At 38.7% G+C, this 18,725-nt stretch overlaps 1 protein-coding gene across 2 annotated transcripts in view; it reads right to left on the bottom strand.

The window, feature by feature from the left end:
• The window catches only part of pde2a (phosphodiesterase 2A), a 184,199-nt gene that overhangs the window by 113,886 nt on the left and 51,588 nt on the right, over window positions 1–18,725 (bottom strand). For both annotated transcript variants that reach the window (XM_066699232.1, XM_066699233.1), the window contains exon 2: window positions 14,597–14,657. In XM_066699232.1, coding sequence (XP_066555329.1) covers window positions 14,597–14,657 — 61 coding nt within the window. The remainder of the gene's footprint in view (window positions 1–14,596; window positions 14,658–18,725) is intronic.

The following is an 18,725-nucleotide window of genomic DNA, read 5'->3' as shown; positions in this document are numbered from 1 at the left end:
TTGCAACAAATTCTTCTCTATCTGACAAGTCAAAGATTAGCATATTCAGAAAACGCTATTTTACAATTAAATAGGTAATCAATCTGCTTTTAACAAAGCCAGGCAGACAGATAAAATCAACCAAGCGATGCAACAATCCAATCACCTTTCTGTGATGACTAAAGTGGTAAAAGTAGACATAAGTGAATCAGTATATACTGTGGGAGTGTGAGAGGCAAGGCTGGGGTCAGGGCGGGTCTTTCAGTGGTGGAGACTACAAAATCTCTCCTCCAAGACTCCAAACCCCAGAAGCCAGCAGGGCTCCTGATGGCCATAGCCCCGCCCACCACTTCCTCTATAAAAGGAAGCAGGAAACGAACCAGAGTGTGCATGCTTGGCTGGGGGGGGTAGTAAGGTGCACAGGAGTGGGGGAGAGTGGGGGAGAGTTTACAGTTGATGGATTCACTGGCTTAAGACCCTTTTTCTGGACCTGGACCATTCTCCCTCTTGAACCCCGAATTGTCTGACAACCTCCCACCAGTAACGAACTTGGATTACGGACTTTGATTACGAACCTGCCTTATCCCTTTATACTTCTGTCTGCCCGGTGTTCGGCTCTGCTGACCTGGGCATTTACTGTTATTCTTGTTAGTACTGTTTTGTTTGTTAGTTAGGGACTGTTTAAAGTTTATTTAGCGCTCGAACAGAGCTAGGTTTTGTTTTGCTTGTTTTGACACTGCCATTGAGGGAAGCAATAAAACCACAGCGAGCCTGTTTTGTACCCTCTGCCTGCCTCTCTACTGTGTGTTTCAAGACCAGACCCTTGCCTACATACAGCCCTTTTAATGACAGGCCCCCCAACCTGCTACAATACCAACAAAATATATTGTTTCTAAGTAAAAATGAAGATGGATGGATGTTGCATGATCAGTTATTTAATAATAATCTCCTGCCTATACTATGACATGTCAGGAAAAATATAAGATCTAATAAGCAAAGCAAATTCACTGTGTGCAGTTCTTTGTGAAATTAGTAATACATTAAGCCTGAACATGCTTTTCTGCATCAGCACAATGGGCTTGATTTACTCATTACTCAATAAAAAGACCAGCAGATTTAATGCAATTTCTTACATATTGCAGTTTTTCAAAATACAAAAATGTATGGTGGGCTTTTTGCAACCACTTTGTGTGAGTAGACCTATAAACATATGTACTGCCAATACCTTTGCAAAATTGGCCCAATATGGGTAAACCATGTTTTCTTATAGCTTTAGCATGAAGTAAAATTGTATTGTGAGGTACTGCAAACTGAACTGGCAAACTGAATAAATTGACTGGAAAGAACAATATATGTAGACATAAAACAGCTTCATGCAGTACGCATACAAAAAGGCAATAAGCAATAACAGAAAAATGCATGTGTCGAGTTTGCAGAACAGCTTACAAGCTACTGAGTCTTCATATTTGGCAATAATAATTAGCCCGCAATTTCCGTTTTATTTAGAGTCAAGATATTTGTGGGTAGATGATAATTTATAGAGCTCTAACCAAAACATTGTGAAGCTTTGAAACCAGCAGCAAACCGGACATCAAATAGTTGGCATGCATGTCAGTTACTGTACCACAGAGTGAAAGTAAAGGGAGCCAAGAAAGTGGTACAGACTATTCTTGATTTGTAGCTCCAAATTATTTGACATTTCAATTCTGCTACCCCCACTCAGCCCCCAGTTGAGAATAGCATTTTCTCTTGCACCAGGTTGAATTCTTAAAAAAGTAATTATCCCTGGTAAATAAGGCTATGTCTTTGAGCAGATAAGTCATGTCATATTATAATAACCCCTGTGCCTGCACAACATCTAAAGACTCTTGCTGTATCTTGCAAAACAGAAGACAAAAAAAAAGGTGTCCAGAGCATGTACAGGCACAGACAAGTAACCGAAAAACAAACTGCAATACAAGCCTTCAAAGTAAATAATGTTCCTGTGTACTGACTTTATATAAAAGACCCCCATGACCTTATTTTTTAAATCAGTGGCACCTCATCCACAGCGGCGATAGTTCAAGGAGTTCCATTTGCCTGAGACTTTGATTGGTAGTAAATCGAAGCCGTTTAAATATTTGCACAGAGCTTTGCGAATTAGGGGATTGTTTCAACTGAACAGGAAAAAGGTAAGCCAGCAACGAGGAGTCGCAGACAAATGTCAGATTGTCCGAAAGTGAATTTTCTTTCTCACCTTCTTGAATACAAATCTGTTAACCCTTCCAAAATAAAACCATCTGGAAGACAGATTTTGGGGTTTCTATCTATAGTCCTCGTCTAGTGATTCAGCAAAAATATCTAAGCTACTAAAGAACAGATTGTTGGGGAGGATCTGGCAATTCATAGTCTTATGGTAACATGTCCCTATGTGTCACAAAGGGAAGCTGTCTGAATTCAGCAAACTAAAATGCTTAAATAATAGGTCATAAAAGAAATAGCACTGGGGATTGATCACCAAATAATAAATGTAGTTATATTTAAAATAAACCTATGAAATACCTTTCAAAACATATCAAAGGAAGTATTTTTATATTTAGACTGTGGAGAGATGAGCTCATTAGCAACAGACTTCAGCATAGTTTTTTTTTTTTTTTTTTAAGTCTTAAAGCAGGCCATTTCATTGTCACTGAGGTATGATTTCACAGAGGGGGTTTCAATCCTGTGCGCCTCATTATACCTCATGATCCCCCGCTGAGGTTTCCCCTGTGTGAATAAAACAAACTAGGACATCACAAACATCTGAATTGAACTCTGATGCTGAACAAAAATGGTTCACTTTACAAAAATTTTGTTGCTCAGAATGTTATGAACAACATTAATGTAAGAGGGTGTCTTTATTAATTTTTAACAGTATAATATTGTGGCATCTGTCTGGGTGAAGACTATACCAAATTAAACATATTTTTTTAAATCATGCAGGAAATAAAAGGGAGGATTGAGTGGAGATGAATACAATCTAATTGTTATGAGCATTAGCCCGTTTAAGCGTGTAAGAAACATACCCGGTTAAGTAGCTGAACATTTTCCAATAAAACGTGTGAGCAAATTTGGTATGGTACATCAAATGTCTGAAAGCATCTATTAAAAAGCCTATAATTTGCAAAGGCATTAAACTGATGACATTTAATTGTAGAATAAAAAATAAGACAGTGCATGCTTATTGAAGAAATATTTTTACTCCTGGAAAGGCATATACACACACACACACACACACACACACACACACACACACACATTGTTGTTCTTCTCAAACCATTTTGAAGACCTGCAGAATTAGTCTGTGGTGTGGCTGATTGCCATCAGATTTAAAGGCAGCTGTGAGGCTCTCTTGGTTTGTTCCAGTGACAATACAAGTGAAAAAGAGTAAACCACCAATGATGACATTTATGTTGTATGCCTCCAATTCAGTGCAGTTCAAAATATATTTCTAAAAGTAGATTTGGGGAGAAAAACAAATAAAATTAGTGAATTGTCAAAATATGATTTGTACAGAAGTGTGGTTTAGAAAAAAAATGGACCTGCCATCTCAAATGAGGACTGGTGTATGTTTATCCAATCAGGAGCTCTAAAAAAATGATCTGACTGGACAGAGGATGGATGATTACTTTTAAGTGCTATTTTTGATAAGCATCCTCAAAAAGCAAGACATATGGGTATTCTGACACAAGCCATGCACCACACGCTGTGTAAAGAAGCATTTGTCTAATCAATGTGAACGATTTACTGCATTACGGTTGTGCAATGACATCAATATCCAAACAGCTGTTAAAGTGTTAATGGAAGCATTCATTGTTTCTGTAACGGAGCCTGTGCCAATTCAGCATGACTCAAAGTGCGGTTTTATCATTTTTTGAAAAAACAGCACCATGCCACATGACCTAGAGCAGAGTTATTAACTGTGGATGTGTCATGAATGGGATATGTCCCATTATTGCAAGATAGTAAGTGATGTACAGGAGGCAGCAGAACTGCATGTATGAATCTCTGGGACACACAAACAAGTGGCCTAGAGTAAATGTCATTAGAGATCATCTTCAAATGGAATGCAACTTGCGTATTCACAGAAGCCCAAAAGTATTCCCCTTTATTGTTTGCCACACTATAACATATTAAACTGTGTTACCTTCAGTGATGGAATACGTGGACCCACGTTCTGAGGCATATTCCATTTTTACAAGCTGTTTGAAACACAGAATATTTAATTAACTAAAACTGCCATGAGGTGAAAATGCAAAATGCAAACTCTCAACATTCTCATCCATAGAAGCAAAAGCAATTACAAGAAAATACATAAAGACACTGGCTGAATAACGCAATTATAAGGAGTCCAATTCCTCCACAAGAAATGCTACAAATACAAATTCTTCGCCTGATTCAGAGTATGTGATTTACAGACACTGAAGGCTATGCAGGTGACAGCATCCAAACTATGTTGCGATATTAAGCACAAGCTTAATAACCATCTTTAACATATTCAATGGTATTACAAATAGTTATTATCACATTAGGATTGAATGGGAATTAACAATGTTTTATTTCATCATCAGACTTTTCAATTGCCTGACTGGATATGTAGGACTTGGCTGGCGTTTGGGTTCAGGCAGTTGTTAAGCCATTAAAAATCTCATCTCATTAAGCCTTTACTTTTTTATTTTATTTATAATACTGTTAATTACTTTGGCATCAATGTCTCAATCAATTCCCTCTTTATGTCAAGTCAAAAGCTTGTTTTGTGCTTGACAACCAACATTCAAGTGCAGATTTCAAAATAGACTCAATGATGACTGACAACAAAAACAAAACAAAACTAATCCATTCAAATTAAACCAACTCCACTTTACAATAGAGTATACAGCCTTCAATTTAATTAAATGTAATTTAATATTTGTATTTTGTTCCTCCCTGCATATTCCCCTTGCTCGTCTCCCTCTGTTTCTCATTGTCAGCATTGTCCATCTGTTGACTTTCCAGTGTGCCAAGTGCTTGGTCTGGTCTCTACTCTCCCTGCAACCCATTCATTGTAATTCTCAATTATATCTCTACTGTGTGTGCAGTATTCTGTGTCCTGGTAAAATTTTACACATTCCCACAAGATCATGAATCATTCATACTTTTCTCGATGAAAAACCACACACACAAAGGAACAATATTTCCTTCTTTTTTTATTCTTTCCATGTCTGGGCTGATAATATAAGTGTACCCAGCAGTGTACAACATTACCTTATCACCCTGCTTCTCATCTTTCCCCAAAAAAGGGGCAAAATCTGTTAGCTGTCAACATGGGAGCTATTGAGAATACCAGCTCTTACAAGTGGCTGAATGCTCTGCCTCTACAGAACAAAAACCCTCAATGACTCCTTCAGCAGGGCACAACAGAGGGGACATTTCACAGAGCACGGGAGCAATGAAATAGAAAAAGAAAAAATGATTTAATGGTGTCAATCAAGCATGCTGTGTAGATCAGTGAACTGACATTGGTGTGACATGATTTCAGTTCTCTCATGGGTAGAAATCTCACTGTCAAGCTTGCTGCATGTAAAAAAATGTTTTGTCCCCCCTGAAACTATTTGGCGATCATGTAAAGGATCAACCACGTGAAAATCATACACAGGATGAGTGGAATTTGTGTCTAAATGCCATGTGTGACGTCTACCCTAACACACTCAAGGCTAGAAATCCAACCTCATAAACAACTATGTGTACAAGTTTCTGATTGGAGATTTTTTTTGTCCATTTTCTTCACATTTTAGATGATACTATATGATACTGTATTTAGATGATACTATATTTCCACAATCAGTTCAGAAAGTTTTTTAATAGCTGTTTAACATACATTTTACGGGGAATCATCATGGAAAACATCAGCATAAAGTAACCATGTACCATGATTTTGTTGGGTTCATTCAGAAACTAATCGTATTGCTTTAAAATGTCAACAGCTTGTACAAAAAAAAAAAAAAAAAGATTTATAAGTGTTTTTCTTGTCTTCTTTTTCTGAATATAAAAGGTATGTTCTCCACATGCAGCCAGAGAAACGCATTGTAATTACCTGAAAGCCAGTCGTGATCTGCTGCATTGTGAATACATTGTTCCTGTGTAGTAATAGTGCTGATGTGTGATGGAGGAATGTGAGCCTTGAGATCACAAAAGCGAGGAAAACAACAGACAGACCACCACCGAATGCTATTAAATAATGTGCAGATCGCTGGTTTTTGTGCCATGGAAACTGCCAAATCCAAATCAGAAGGAACTTATTCACAGCCAACATAACTATGAAAAACCATCAAGTTAATGATACGATACAGTATTACTTAATACATTAATCATATCCATCTGGAACATCAGATGCATTTGTTTCATTTGCGCATCAGTGATGACCAATTTTTGTGCATTACGCTTAGCCTCAGTAATGAAAGTGTGAACTGAGCCCTCGCATTGCACTTGACGTGCCTGTGTGATCCCCAGCATGGCACACTTTGACAGCTTCGAATGAGTCTTAAGCCACAGAGAAAAGTACATCCAAAGCGGGAATCTTTTGCTTTTTTGCTTCACTACCCTCTCTGCCAAAGACCCTGACAGGAGTAAATGAGTGGGGATTATTGAATAATCATTGGGCTGAACTTACCGTCACGGCCTCTAAAAGTCTGCATTTCCATTTACAGCGCTGGCAGACAGCAGTGCCAAGTTACAAGTGTGACCTAGCCGGGTGGGGTTATAAAACATATTTATCATACTGGGCCCCAGAGTAATGAATACCATTTCCACATTGTAATGGAGCAGTATTTATCTGGCCAATCTATTATTCCACACAATGCAGAGGCGGCTCTGGTGGGATTACACAGTTACGTCGATCAATGTTTACCAGATATAAGCACTGAGAAAACGTGTCCACGAGCCCTAACACCTTCTATGGAGATTCAGTTCCAGAAATTAAAGTGAGGATGTTTTGTTGTTGTTGTTAAAACGGCTCACTATATAATCTGACGAAATAAAAGTTTTATTGACAAGATTTTCAACCATAAAGATGCTGGGCATAACCATATTTTATGTGCGAGACATTTATTTTTCTCTTTCATTGACTGGAATGAAACGTGTTGTGCACCGAAATGTCATTTTTGACATTGAAAAAAGAAAAATGTGAATTTAATAACTAGCGTATCTGCCCTCTCTTGTGCAATTAAATAACCCTCTGGAGTGACATGACGACTTTGTAAAACATTGTTTTAGTTCTCATTGAGCAAGACAAGGTTTCATTTAAATACTTTGAAAGAGCTTTTAAGAAACTTTTAACAAGACATATAAAATGAACCCATGAGTATTTCCATTATAAGCAATTATGTGAAATACAAAATGTCTTTAAGACATTAGCAAAGCACACGCAAGACGATTTCATAATCGTTTTAGCACAACACAAGAATTTACATGAATGTGCCAAGAACTTGCAAATCACGCATACAGCAGCAGCAAAATGAATACCAGCTTTTCAAAGTGCCTTCATTCAGTTTCCACATGAGAAAAAACTATAAAACTAGTGTCAACCTTAAGACTTCTACATTGGAATTGACAGGTTTGGAAATTTTGGATAAATAATGTAGCATTGGAATCAGCTCGAGCTGCTGCTTCCGGTCTCTCCAGCGGTGAAGAGGTAGTGAATTAGAACGTCTTAGCAGGAGCTAATGATCCCCCCGGGGGCCACACAGTGACGAGCCGAGAGCACAAAGATATCGAAAACCTTCAGATACGTTTATTTCACAGCAGTAATACAAAATCTGCCCGACAGCAATTGTTCAACATTTTGAAATATATAATGTTTCACAAGAAACCGATAAAGTAGAAGTGGCTCAGCATAATATGCAGACAGCATAAATACACGGATTAGCATGCATAATAACTGAGTAATTAGACTGGGAGGAAGAGTAGTCCTGGAGCTCACTAGAATCAAGGACTCCTGAATTTCACACCCCACAACTGCCTCCATAATCTCAAGCACCTCAAAAAAGAGAAGATGAAAAGGCTAGAGACAGGGATTCCTCTTTCACATACTTTGACCTCTGTGAAATTTCCTGTAACCCACTTCTGACTTACATGACGTAAATATGTGTAAGTTGTTTTATTTCTTATTTTAAGGTCTGCTGTTTGACGTCCAATCCATTTCTCAAATGAAGCATCACACTGGGAAAACAGCCACATTCACTGAATGTGCACCTTTGATGCACAAATGATGGGGAAATGGTTGATCTTTCACATTGTTCGTTTTCATAAGCTGAATGAGATCTCTCTCAATTTTTACATCTCTCAGCTACTAGGTTGAGAATGGATGTTTTACTTCTGTAAATCATAGAGTTTCTTTCCAGTCTCCAGAATGAAGAAACGATTTGCATTAGCTGAGGAGAAAGCAGTGAACGCTGAGCACCGAGCTGACAGTTTTGCAATATTCCATTAGGCTCCTGTGCAAATAGGCGCAGTGCAGCAGTGAATGGTGAGGGAGGATGAAATGAGTCCCTTTTTCAATTGCTGCTTCTTAATGCCATCAGTGAAGCTGTCGGGAGTTTTGCTTTGTTTCGCCACATTGTCATTTTCAATAGCTTGCAAATGAGGCACCATGGGACACTGCAGGTGTGGAGAACACACAAAAAAGGGGGGGGGACACAGGAGCTATATCTCTTGATTCAGCCTGAGAGTTAATTCATTTCCATGTTGTTGACAGAAGCAATTGGGAAATGGGTGCCAGTCATCAATCACCCTTTCTGCTGTGGGCCATTCCCCTTCAGGAGTGATCAACTCATACATTGGAGACTCACTTTCTGCTCAAGAAGTTCAGGATGTAGCTTCTGGGCTTTTCCTACACTATACATCACCTGTCCAGACTATACATCTAGCTCCTACCAACCCTCTCTTAATAATAAACTGTGTGGGGAGTGTTGTTTAGACGGAACTGGGTTAATTAGTTGTATAGGAGAGATTATGATTTTAAAACTTCTACAATTCCATCTTCAAAAAGACAGTATATCACCCTTGGGCTAGTGTATAATCCTGTGAAATTTCTTAGGATTTGAGATTGTAAATATTAAACAGAGCCTTCTATGTAGACCACTGACGAGTAGCTTGTGTATAACCTGCAAGAAACACGTAGTGGTCTGTTTGGTAGTCAAAGGAGCTGCTTTTATAGGAAGTACAAACAAATGTCTGTGTGTTTGACCGGTTAATGGTTGCCAAGCATCAGAGTGTAACAAGTCAGCAATAAATGCGTTAATTGGATATGTATAGTAATTTTAAACTTTGTTTATAGCAACATATATAGCAGGCAGCGTGTCATAATACAGAAGTGAAATTTGATATGCAACACGACACGAACATGTTGATAGGCAACACAAACGTTCTCACCGAAGGCTCTGTAAATTAAATTATAGATGTGTATAGTCTAACAATACTTGAAAGGGATGTTTAAAAAGAAAACCAACTGAAGAAAACTTCAGATATCCCGGGTTTTCTTTCTAGTTTTGTCCAAAGCCTTCAGTTTACCCTGAGAGAAGTTTAGTTCTTTAAAGGAATTCAGAAGACAAACAAAAGCAGGGCAGGGGGTGTCACTTTCTATTCCCAAAACTGAAAGAATAAACTTGAAGCTGAGATTAGGATCTGATGCTGACTTCAATGTGCGAGTATTGTATTACATCTTATAATGGTCTATTCATGTGAATGGTTGTTTCATTTTTTTCACACCTGGAGTCCTTTCAAATCTAGTCTGAAGATATCGATAACCCACTGGCAATAGCAGTCTGTCAGGGCAACTTTGAAAACTGACCTGCACACTTTAAAGGTTGTAAAAAAAGTTGTAAAACAGGGTGAGCTCTAATCACAAGCTTAAAAGACTTGATGCTGTAAATCAAAACCTCTACCCCAATGCTAAACAAGTACATGTAAATATAATTATCTGATAAATATAAATAGTACTCACCAATGTACAGGAGAGTCACACATTTTTTCTTCAGGGCTTCAGGTAAAATGTATCGCAAAATAATTAATACCTACTGTTGAACCTACTGACCTCTGTAACCACAGCCTTTCTGAAAACAAAGCCTTTAAAACGAATCTTAATTACTTGCTACAGTTCTATTCTTACAGTTTGGCTTCTATGTGATTTACAGAAATCAGTACATTTACAACAAACAACAGACACAATGCTAATGACATAAAATGGCTTGTAGCCAGTACCGACTTGCTGTAATTTTACATTTACTTAGGTTTAGATAGTAATTTGTTAGATGGTTTATAGAATCCCAAATGTTATTGTAGCAGCTTGAAAAGCCCGAACATTTGCTGTTGATTAAGAGGTTGCTGCTGCTGGTGCAGACATAAACACACACACACACACACATATTCACCATATAGCCTGCATACACAGTGCCTATAGAACGTCTACACCCCCCTGAACTTTGTTCACATTTTGTTGTGTGAGTGCTTTATAGTTTCTTGCATTTAAATTAGGAACATCCCACCACTTATCCACACACCACATCAGACACTGTTAAGGGAAAAAATATTTTATTATGAAAAAATATTAAAAATAAAAAACGGAAATATCATAATTGCATAAGTTTCCACCCCCTGACGTATTACTTGATGGAAGCACCTTTGGCAGCAATTACCGTTGGGAGTCTCTTGGGATGGGTCTCTACCAACTTTGCACAAGTAGATTTGGCAATATTTGACCATTCTCTTTTACAAAACTGTTCACTGTCAAGTTCCTTGAGTACATTGATGGACAGGAATCTTAATATCATGGCACAGATTTTCAATTTGATTGAATTTGGTGATTAGATTGGGCTACTCAATGACATTCTCCTTAGCCACCGAAGTGTAGTTTTGGCTGTTCTTTGGGTCATTGTCATGCTGAAAGGTCAACATCCATCCCAGTTTCAGCTCTCTTGCATAGGGCAAGGACTTTTCTATACTTTGTTCCATTTTCTTTGTTACTTTGTTGCAGTGCTTGCCACCACTATGCTTCACAGTAGTGATGGTGTTCTTTGGTTGATGTGCTTTGTTAGGTTTGCGCCAAAATATAACACATTGCATTTAGACCAGAAAGTTTGCATTTCACAAAATCTCCTGAATGTTTTTCAAACAGGATTCAAGGTGGGCTTTCTTGACTAATATAAATGCCAGATTTGTGAAGTGCTTGGGATATAATTGTCACATGCACAATTTTACAAGTCTTGGCCACAAAAGCCTTGCACAGTTGCTTCTTTGTAGCCTCTCTGGCCAGTCTCCTTCCTGCTCAGTCATCTAGTTTGCAGGGATGGTCTGATCTAGGCTGGGTCTTGGTTGTGCCATATATCATCCTGACCGTGCTCCAAGGGAAATTCCCCTGATGTGTGCCTTTCAACAACTTTGCCTCAGAGTCCTTTATAAGTCCTTTGGTGCTCATGGTGGAGTCTTTATTTTGAAATGCCCTACCCAGCAGAGGGACCGACCCTGTGACGCAATTGGTTACTCCTGAGCTAATTTAGGATAGCTATTACAAGGGGGTGAACACTTAAGCCCATTAAGCTATTTCAGGTTTTATTTTAAATATTTTTTCCACAGATTTCTCAAATGTTTTCACTTAGAAGTTATCAGGTAGGATGTGTAGATAAATGGGACACCAACTATATTACATTGCATTTTAATTCCAAGGCAATAACAGGTGGGGTCCTTCTATATGCACTTTATATACATATGTATTCACACACTGTTTTTTATACCTGAAGTCTGGAGGGATGCTCCCTAGAGTCTACTCACTATTCCTGCTAAACAGAAAATCTTTCCATTCTCTAATCCAAGTTCTTCTTTTTGAAGAGAGCTCATGCACACAAGTTCTCTAAATGTCCATAAATCTTTCATTCCTATACATTTTATTAATCTTTTTTTACAAGCCCTTGGAAGATGGTCAACAATTAGAACATGTAATGCTTTATGACACCATTTGACAGGCAAAATACACTGAAAATAGTCACAATGGTGCTGTTTGTAGGCTTCTTTAAGAGTTTTGGAGCAAGGAAAATGAGGCCAATGCGAACACTCTTAGTACAAAGTTTATGCAAATATGGATTCTTGAGTGTTACTTTTTTGTGAACTGTAAGTGATGCCTCTTTTACTGGCGTTGTTTATCAACAAGGCATTTTTAATGTTTAATGAATATGTTTCAGAAAATGTTGCCACAATAACACTGGGTATCATCATTCAATTTGACTAAATCCTAGACTTCAATGAGGCATACGTTAATTTGTAATTGGATTATTGACAAAGTGTGCAGCTATCTGCATAGAGTGATACAGCTATCTTTCCAGTGCACTGCCAAAAACATTACATCCTCATTACAGGAAGAAGATTGTTTGCAAATGTGTCAAAGTAAAACATACTATCTATTTATCGGTGGCAAGAAGTTATTATTTATTAATCTAATAAGAGGGTTTTCTAAATTTCATAGAGAACATGCTGTGGGATTATGTGGACAGGCATAGTGGGAATCTGAAGCTCCAATAAGTCTCATTGGTCTCTTTTTAAAACCGTGTATACTTTTATTTCTGTCTGGCTTTTTGCTCTTTCAACCTATCTGAACCTCCTGGGAAATCATGTATTCATTGGGTAATTGAGGGTCTGTAAAATGCCCAAATATGGTGGGACTGCATCTTGCTAATGCAGACTACTCCCGTTGATCAAGCTTGTATGCCATAAAAAGGAGATTGAATATAGACATATACATATACACACACATACCTCTAAAGTATTTTTTCCTTGTGTGTAACTTGCCATGTGAACATTCAGTTAAGGAGATTTACGGTGCACACTAGGGGATAACAGGCTTGGGGGAATAACAAGAAAACAGTGCTGTCTTGGGTCTGTTTCAAGGGCTCAGGGAAAAGTTGCCGATCCGTTTGCAACACACAATGAATCAGAACCTGTGTGTGATAAATAATGCAGTTATGATAGAAACACTGTGCTCTGTGCTTTGTGTGTTTAGAATGTATGGTCAGAGTTTTTCTCTATTTAAAATATGGAATTCACATATTGGATCAAATTTTTTTTTAAATGAAGGCTTTTCACATCATAGATTCAAATGAATAATACAAATTGTAATGCATAACACCTTAATTGGTTAGATTTATGGCTGAGCATACAATGCCACAGATTTCAGCCAAAACGGAAACTTTCATTGCGAGAGAAGCAGACACAGATGTCAAGAAAAAAAGAAGCTTGCCAAAGTCACAAATCTCAAAACTGAGGTCTCATACGCAACAAGCCATTATTCACAGTTGTACACCTGTAGTGGTTTCAAGTGTACACAATATTTGCACACCTCTTGCCTGGGGAAGTGCGGTGGTACGTTAAGATCTCTGCCACTCTGTCAGCGCTGCTCCAGCTGACGTGAAAGATGCACTTAACTGTATTGCAGTCTCATTGATCCACAACCAAGCACCAGCCAGCGTGAGCAAGCAAGGCCAGAGTAGACAGCTTTAGAAAGGAGAAGTCTGTGTGCGTATCCCATTTTTCCCCTTTGAAATCAGATCCATCAACAGGTGCATACCAAATACAGGGAGGTTGTACTCCTAAGTTGTGTAGATAAATTCAATGTAGATATTATTGAAGTATTTTGTATGAAGTATTTGATTGAAAGTATTAAGTATTCCCTCACAATATAGTAGTAGTCTACCAGCCCCAAGTTGCAAATAAGGTGCCTGGTTTTAAACTAGCATCCAATGGCAGCACTTAAGTAGGTTCTTCTGCACCATACGCTGCTGTCGAGAGGTGCGCACAAATTAAATGGATTGTCTGAACAGAAGGACGTTAAGTGCCCCTTCATTTGAAATGTGAAATGCTGAGAGACAGAAAATGAATTGAATAGCTGTCAATTAAAAATATTTGTTTTGGTCAAACATCAGCTGTCACTTAAATACACACACACATGCACAAACTGCAGTGAGACAAACAGACGCTTCTTGGTGGGGGGGGGGTAGTTTTGTGTTGCTATGAATTGTTGAAGCCAGGAATGTGCCACGGTACATTTTAATAAGCCTTAATTCAAAGGGACCAGAAAGATTTATTTTTTCGTTTCATGCATGAACAAACTCTTATGTTGTACATCAGATCTTACTTGGGATAGTTCATAGAGAGGGGAGAAAGTAACAAAGCAGGAAAAGCTTTGTTGGCTGTCATATCAGTGCCATAGGAAATAAAGGGATTTTTGGAGCGTCTACAGATGTTGCTGACAGTCAGTCACTTTCACTTTAACATCGTCTTCAATTTCATAATAAGCAGTGAGCATGAAAATCAGCCCATTCATCTCCCTGATACAGAAGAAATCCCGTCGGCACAGGTGCATTTCCTGACGCCTCTTAATCATGGGGTGCAGAAAGTTTACTTGAGTGAGTGAATGCATAGTGGATGAATGAAGTGGAAACCAATCTCCGCCTGTCACAAGACACCACAGCCAGTCAGCACGTAAAGAATGAACACAGAAAAGAGAAAGAAAAGGGTGAGGAATGAAAAAAAGGCAAACAAAAACTGAAGAGAACAGAGCATAAGACAGTTGCCCTACCTGTAAGGCGTCGGAATGTGGCTGGGGCTCGTCTGCCTTCAGGAACACTTGCTGCCCCCTTCTGAAAAATTGAATGACCGCAATCAGAATGTGCTGCAGGATCAAAACCATGCTTGAGCTTTTGCTTTCTCCCACTACTATCTCCCTTCCCCTGGCTTTCTGTCAGTGGCTGTGGAGAGAGTGTCTATATACACAAGCACACACATATACGCACACCCTTTGCTTATCTCCCTCTCCCCCTTCTCTCTCGCTCTCTCTCTCTCTCTCACTATGAACAGCGTGTGTGCGTGTGTCTGTGTGTGTGGTTTTTTTTCCTTGTTTTTTTTTTTGTAGTGACTCTTTTTGAAGCCACATCCTACATATCAAAGCTGGTCCCTCCCTCCATCTCCTCTCAGTGGCTGGGGTGTCATCTACACCTGCTTCACATAGCGACTGAGCGAGCAGGCAGCCTCCCCTTGTGAGAGGCAAAGCGAGAGGGCAGGAGGGCTGCTGCAGGAGACGCACACTTATGCAGAAAGACGGTGGAAGAGCTTCGAGATTGCAGTCTCCTCTGGGTCCCAGTGCCTGCTTCCTGTTTCAGTCCCACTCAATGTGAAATTAAATGTTTCCTTTTCTGCACGGCGTCTCAGTGGACTAGCTGAAAAGTTGACAGTAGGATATTTTTCTTTAAAAGTTTGCAAGATAGCTTATACCTTCATCAGGTGTCTTATTTCTGGTTTACAACACTAGAGTTCTGTTTTTTGCTGGTGGCATTTTCGTTATTAATAGTCAGACTGCCTAGCCTGGCTTCAAATCAGGTTTACACTCCGGCACAATATTAATCTTTCTTAATGTTTCCAAAGGGACACAGATAGAGAGTAGTATGTCATAATTAGCTAGTAAATGTGGCCATTATAAAACCTTCTTTGCTAAACCACTTCACCACTTTAAAAAGTAACAGCTACACTGATGTTATGTTCTCTGTACTGAGGAATGTAAACAAGAATGCAATCAAGAATGTCAAAGATTTTTCAAAGCAAAAGTCCTACAAGAAAACGTCCTTTCGGAAGCATGAGTTGGTTTGAATGAACAGATAATCTTGTCACCAGCATAGTGTGAAGAAATATGGCACCACGATATCAGGCACTTCTCAAACACAGGTCCAGATGAAATGGCACTGTAAACAGCGCGATATTGGACCACCCAGTAAGAGGCTTTGAGACCTCTACATTAAACCCTCCACCGCCATATTTTCTTCTAAGTGTATTCTTGGCTGATCTGACGTAAGAAGATGTCTAGCTTTCATTTCAAATGACCCTCAACTAAATTATGTGCCATATGCAATTATTCTCAAAATAAAGTATTGGAACATCAGACAAACACCAAGAAGGCAGCTGTTCACAGTGGGCTCAACATAAAAAAGAGCCAACATTGGCCTTAATAACAACTGCAATCTTCCTGATACATGACCAAAGGGAATACCGCGCCATTTGCCATTTTCCAAAAGAGTAATTTGCAGTTCAGTGAGAGACGTTGCTGTTTGTGGCCTCATCCTCATGTCACCACCGCATTAAATCACAGAGATATTGTGTGCATTTAAGTGAAGACTGGGAGCAGGCAGTGAAATGTTTTTTGACACCATTCTACTTTAACCACACAACCTCAGGGGCAATCCATTACTAGTGGAAGGAGGCATGCCCCATTGCTCTTGGTAAAATTTGTGTACAGAGGAAACTACAAGCACATTATCAGTTTAGACAATATGGAAATAAATAGAACTACATGGCTTCGTAGGGCCAACAGTATTGCAGAAATAGGAATCCAACTTCAAGGCAACACAAACTGCCACCCTTCTAAAATACTAGTGGTGTGTGTGTTTGGATGTGACAGCTGACTTGAAAAATTGCTTTTGTTGCCGAGGTTAAGAGGAGGGAGACCTACATTTTAAGGAGGAAAAACACAGCTGTCATGGGGTAGTAGTTTACAGGATTTGCGACTTCCTCTGAATGCATTAGTAATCAGAGGGACACACAGTGTCACCTTAATGGGCCAATAGGACTTAATGGGTTAACACCAAACCACAGAAGAGCACTGAATTAGCAAAGTGCTATTGATTGAAAAATGCTGATTAAAAAGCAGCCGTTATTTCATATTGATAAGAAATGTAATTATCAATAATCCAGCAAAGGACTTGATAGGTCATTTAAAATCATAAACCTTTGAATGCCTAAATGGAGTTTCATGAAAGAGATCCATTCTTCATTTTTTATTATTATTATCATTTTTATTTAAAACTGTTGCTAAGGCACAACATCTGCAAATATGTGAGTGGATTGGGAAATAAACATTTCCTCACAAATCAGCTCTATAAAATCTAAGCTGAAATAAAAATGAGAAAAAATAATGACAGTTTTTTTAACCCAATTTAAAGATAAGTCCCGAGACTAATGTTCTTTGAAGGATATCACATCTATGAGGTAAATTTTATATTTGGTGCATGTAGGGACACAGATTTAGATACTTCTATGATGTGCATGACTAAAGTGAAGTTGGAAGCACAGCCATCTATGTTTTGTAAATTGATCATAGTTATGTCGTTGTTTTAGCCTAAGCATATTATCACCCTTTGACTCTATGTTTAGAAACCAATCATAACCCATATGCGGTTTTGGCATTCAGACATGGTTTAGAAATTTGACTGGCACCTTGAATCATATTGGTGCGGGGAAGAAGCTTTCGGCATGACCTCATCAGCACAATCAATTCAGCTTCACTGAAGGCACCAGAGGAACTCTAGTCCCTTGGCACTCGTGATATTATGAATATTGGCGTTAGCAGATTTTTTGAGTTACAGAGTTTACTGAAGCCTAGGTAAGCACAGCCACACTACAGCTAAACAGTTAACAAATTGCTTCAGCTTTAACATTATCGCTGAACAACAAGGCGTGCAAAACCCAGAGAAAAAGAGACTTGGCTCTACTGGGCTACTTTAACAGTTAAGACAATCTGTATTTGTTTTTCCAAAGGCTGAAACCATTTATTATACAAAAGCAGCAAAGTATAGTAAAATACAACTGCACTCTAGTAGTCCTCCAATGCTGAATGAAGCAGCTAATTTAAAAGACCACCCGGGAAACAGTAAGGAAGCTTTTAGTGAGGGATCCCTATTGCCCAATTGTAGTCCTGTCTGCCGTAATCAACCTGATTTCTGAGAAAGTAAATATGCAGCTTGATTCAAATTACCACTGTGCGTGACAATGCTAACTGCTCCACTCTAGCTCTGCTACAGGACTTTGGGGTGAAATAACTAAACAACCTTCAGTGTGATTCTTATTGTCCGCCGATTAACTTCAGTCGGAGAATAAGATCCTAACTGATAACAGAGAGGAAAATGTAGGGGGAAAAGAAGCATGTTTTTTATATACGTCCCTGAGGGCAACTTCTGAGATAAATGACTGGGTCGGGTTTACAAGAACATCAATAGTGTAGGAGTGACTACTAATCATCTGGGATTATACAGAATCAAAAATGAGTTATCACCCTTGGGATTTTGTTTGGCTCGCTTCCAGAAAATAATAATCTTTTCAAACACATCTCAAAGTCCATCCTGTCTCAATATGAATAAGTATTACATTTAAAACTGGTTTATATATCATAGACTCCATGGCGAAGTTTACATGCAGTGTTTTTAACTCATGAAGTGATGATGCTCGTGCACCTTTGGCCCAAAAACTTGTCAGAATCAGGTTTGGGGCCAAAAAAAACAGCCACAGAGAAGGGCAGGGTCAATCCCAAATACTCCCGCATGTCACATGTAAATCTCACCAAGATAATCGTACATCCTTAAATGAACACACTATGAAAGCGGAAGATAACTGGTCAGTTTATTGTGGGTTTTAAGGTAAAGTAAGTTGGTGATGGATGTTTCACGGTTAGCAATGGTGTATTTCATGTTAATATGGAGAGCAGTTTGATTTTCTTCTTCTGTTATCATTATGCTCTCTATAATGTTGTGGGTCTGTTGTGCATATATATGGTTGTGCACTGTTCAGTACTTTACATTGTGTTGGAATTTTCCAGCAAAAAATGCACTGTGCTGTACATATATCTAATTTGCATATTAAGTCAAACCTTTCTCCTTAATTTGTAT

The sequence above is a fragment of the Amia ocellicauda genome, chromosome 3 (assembly GCF_036373705.1).
Source record: "Amia ocellicauda isolate fAmiCal2 chromosome 3, fAmiCal2.hap1, whole genome shotgun sequence".
NCBI lineage: Eukaryota > Metazoa > Chordata > Actinopteri > Amiiformes > Amiidae > Amia > Amia ocellicauda.
The sequence above is the reverse complement of the archived record's forward strand: the minus strand, read 5'-3'. Positions and strand labels throughout refer to the sequence as shown.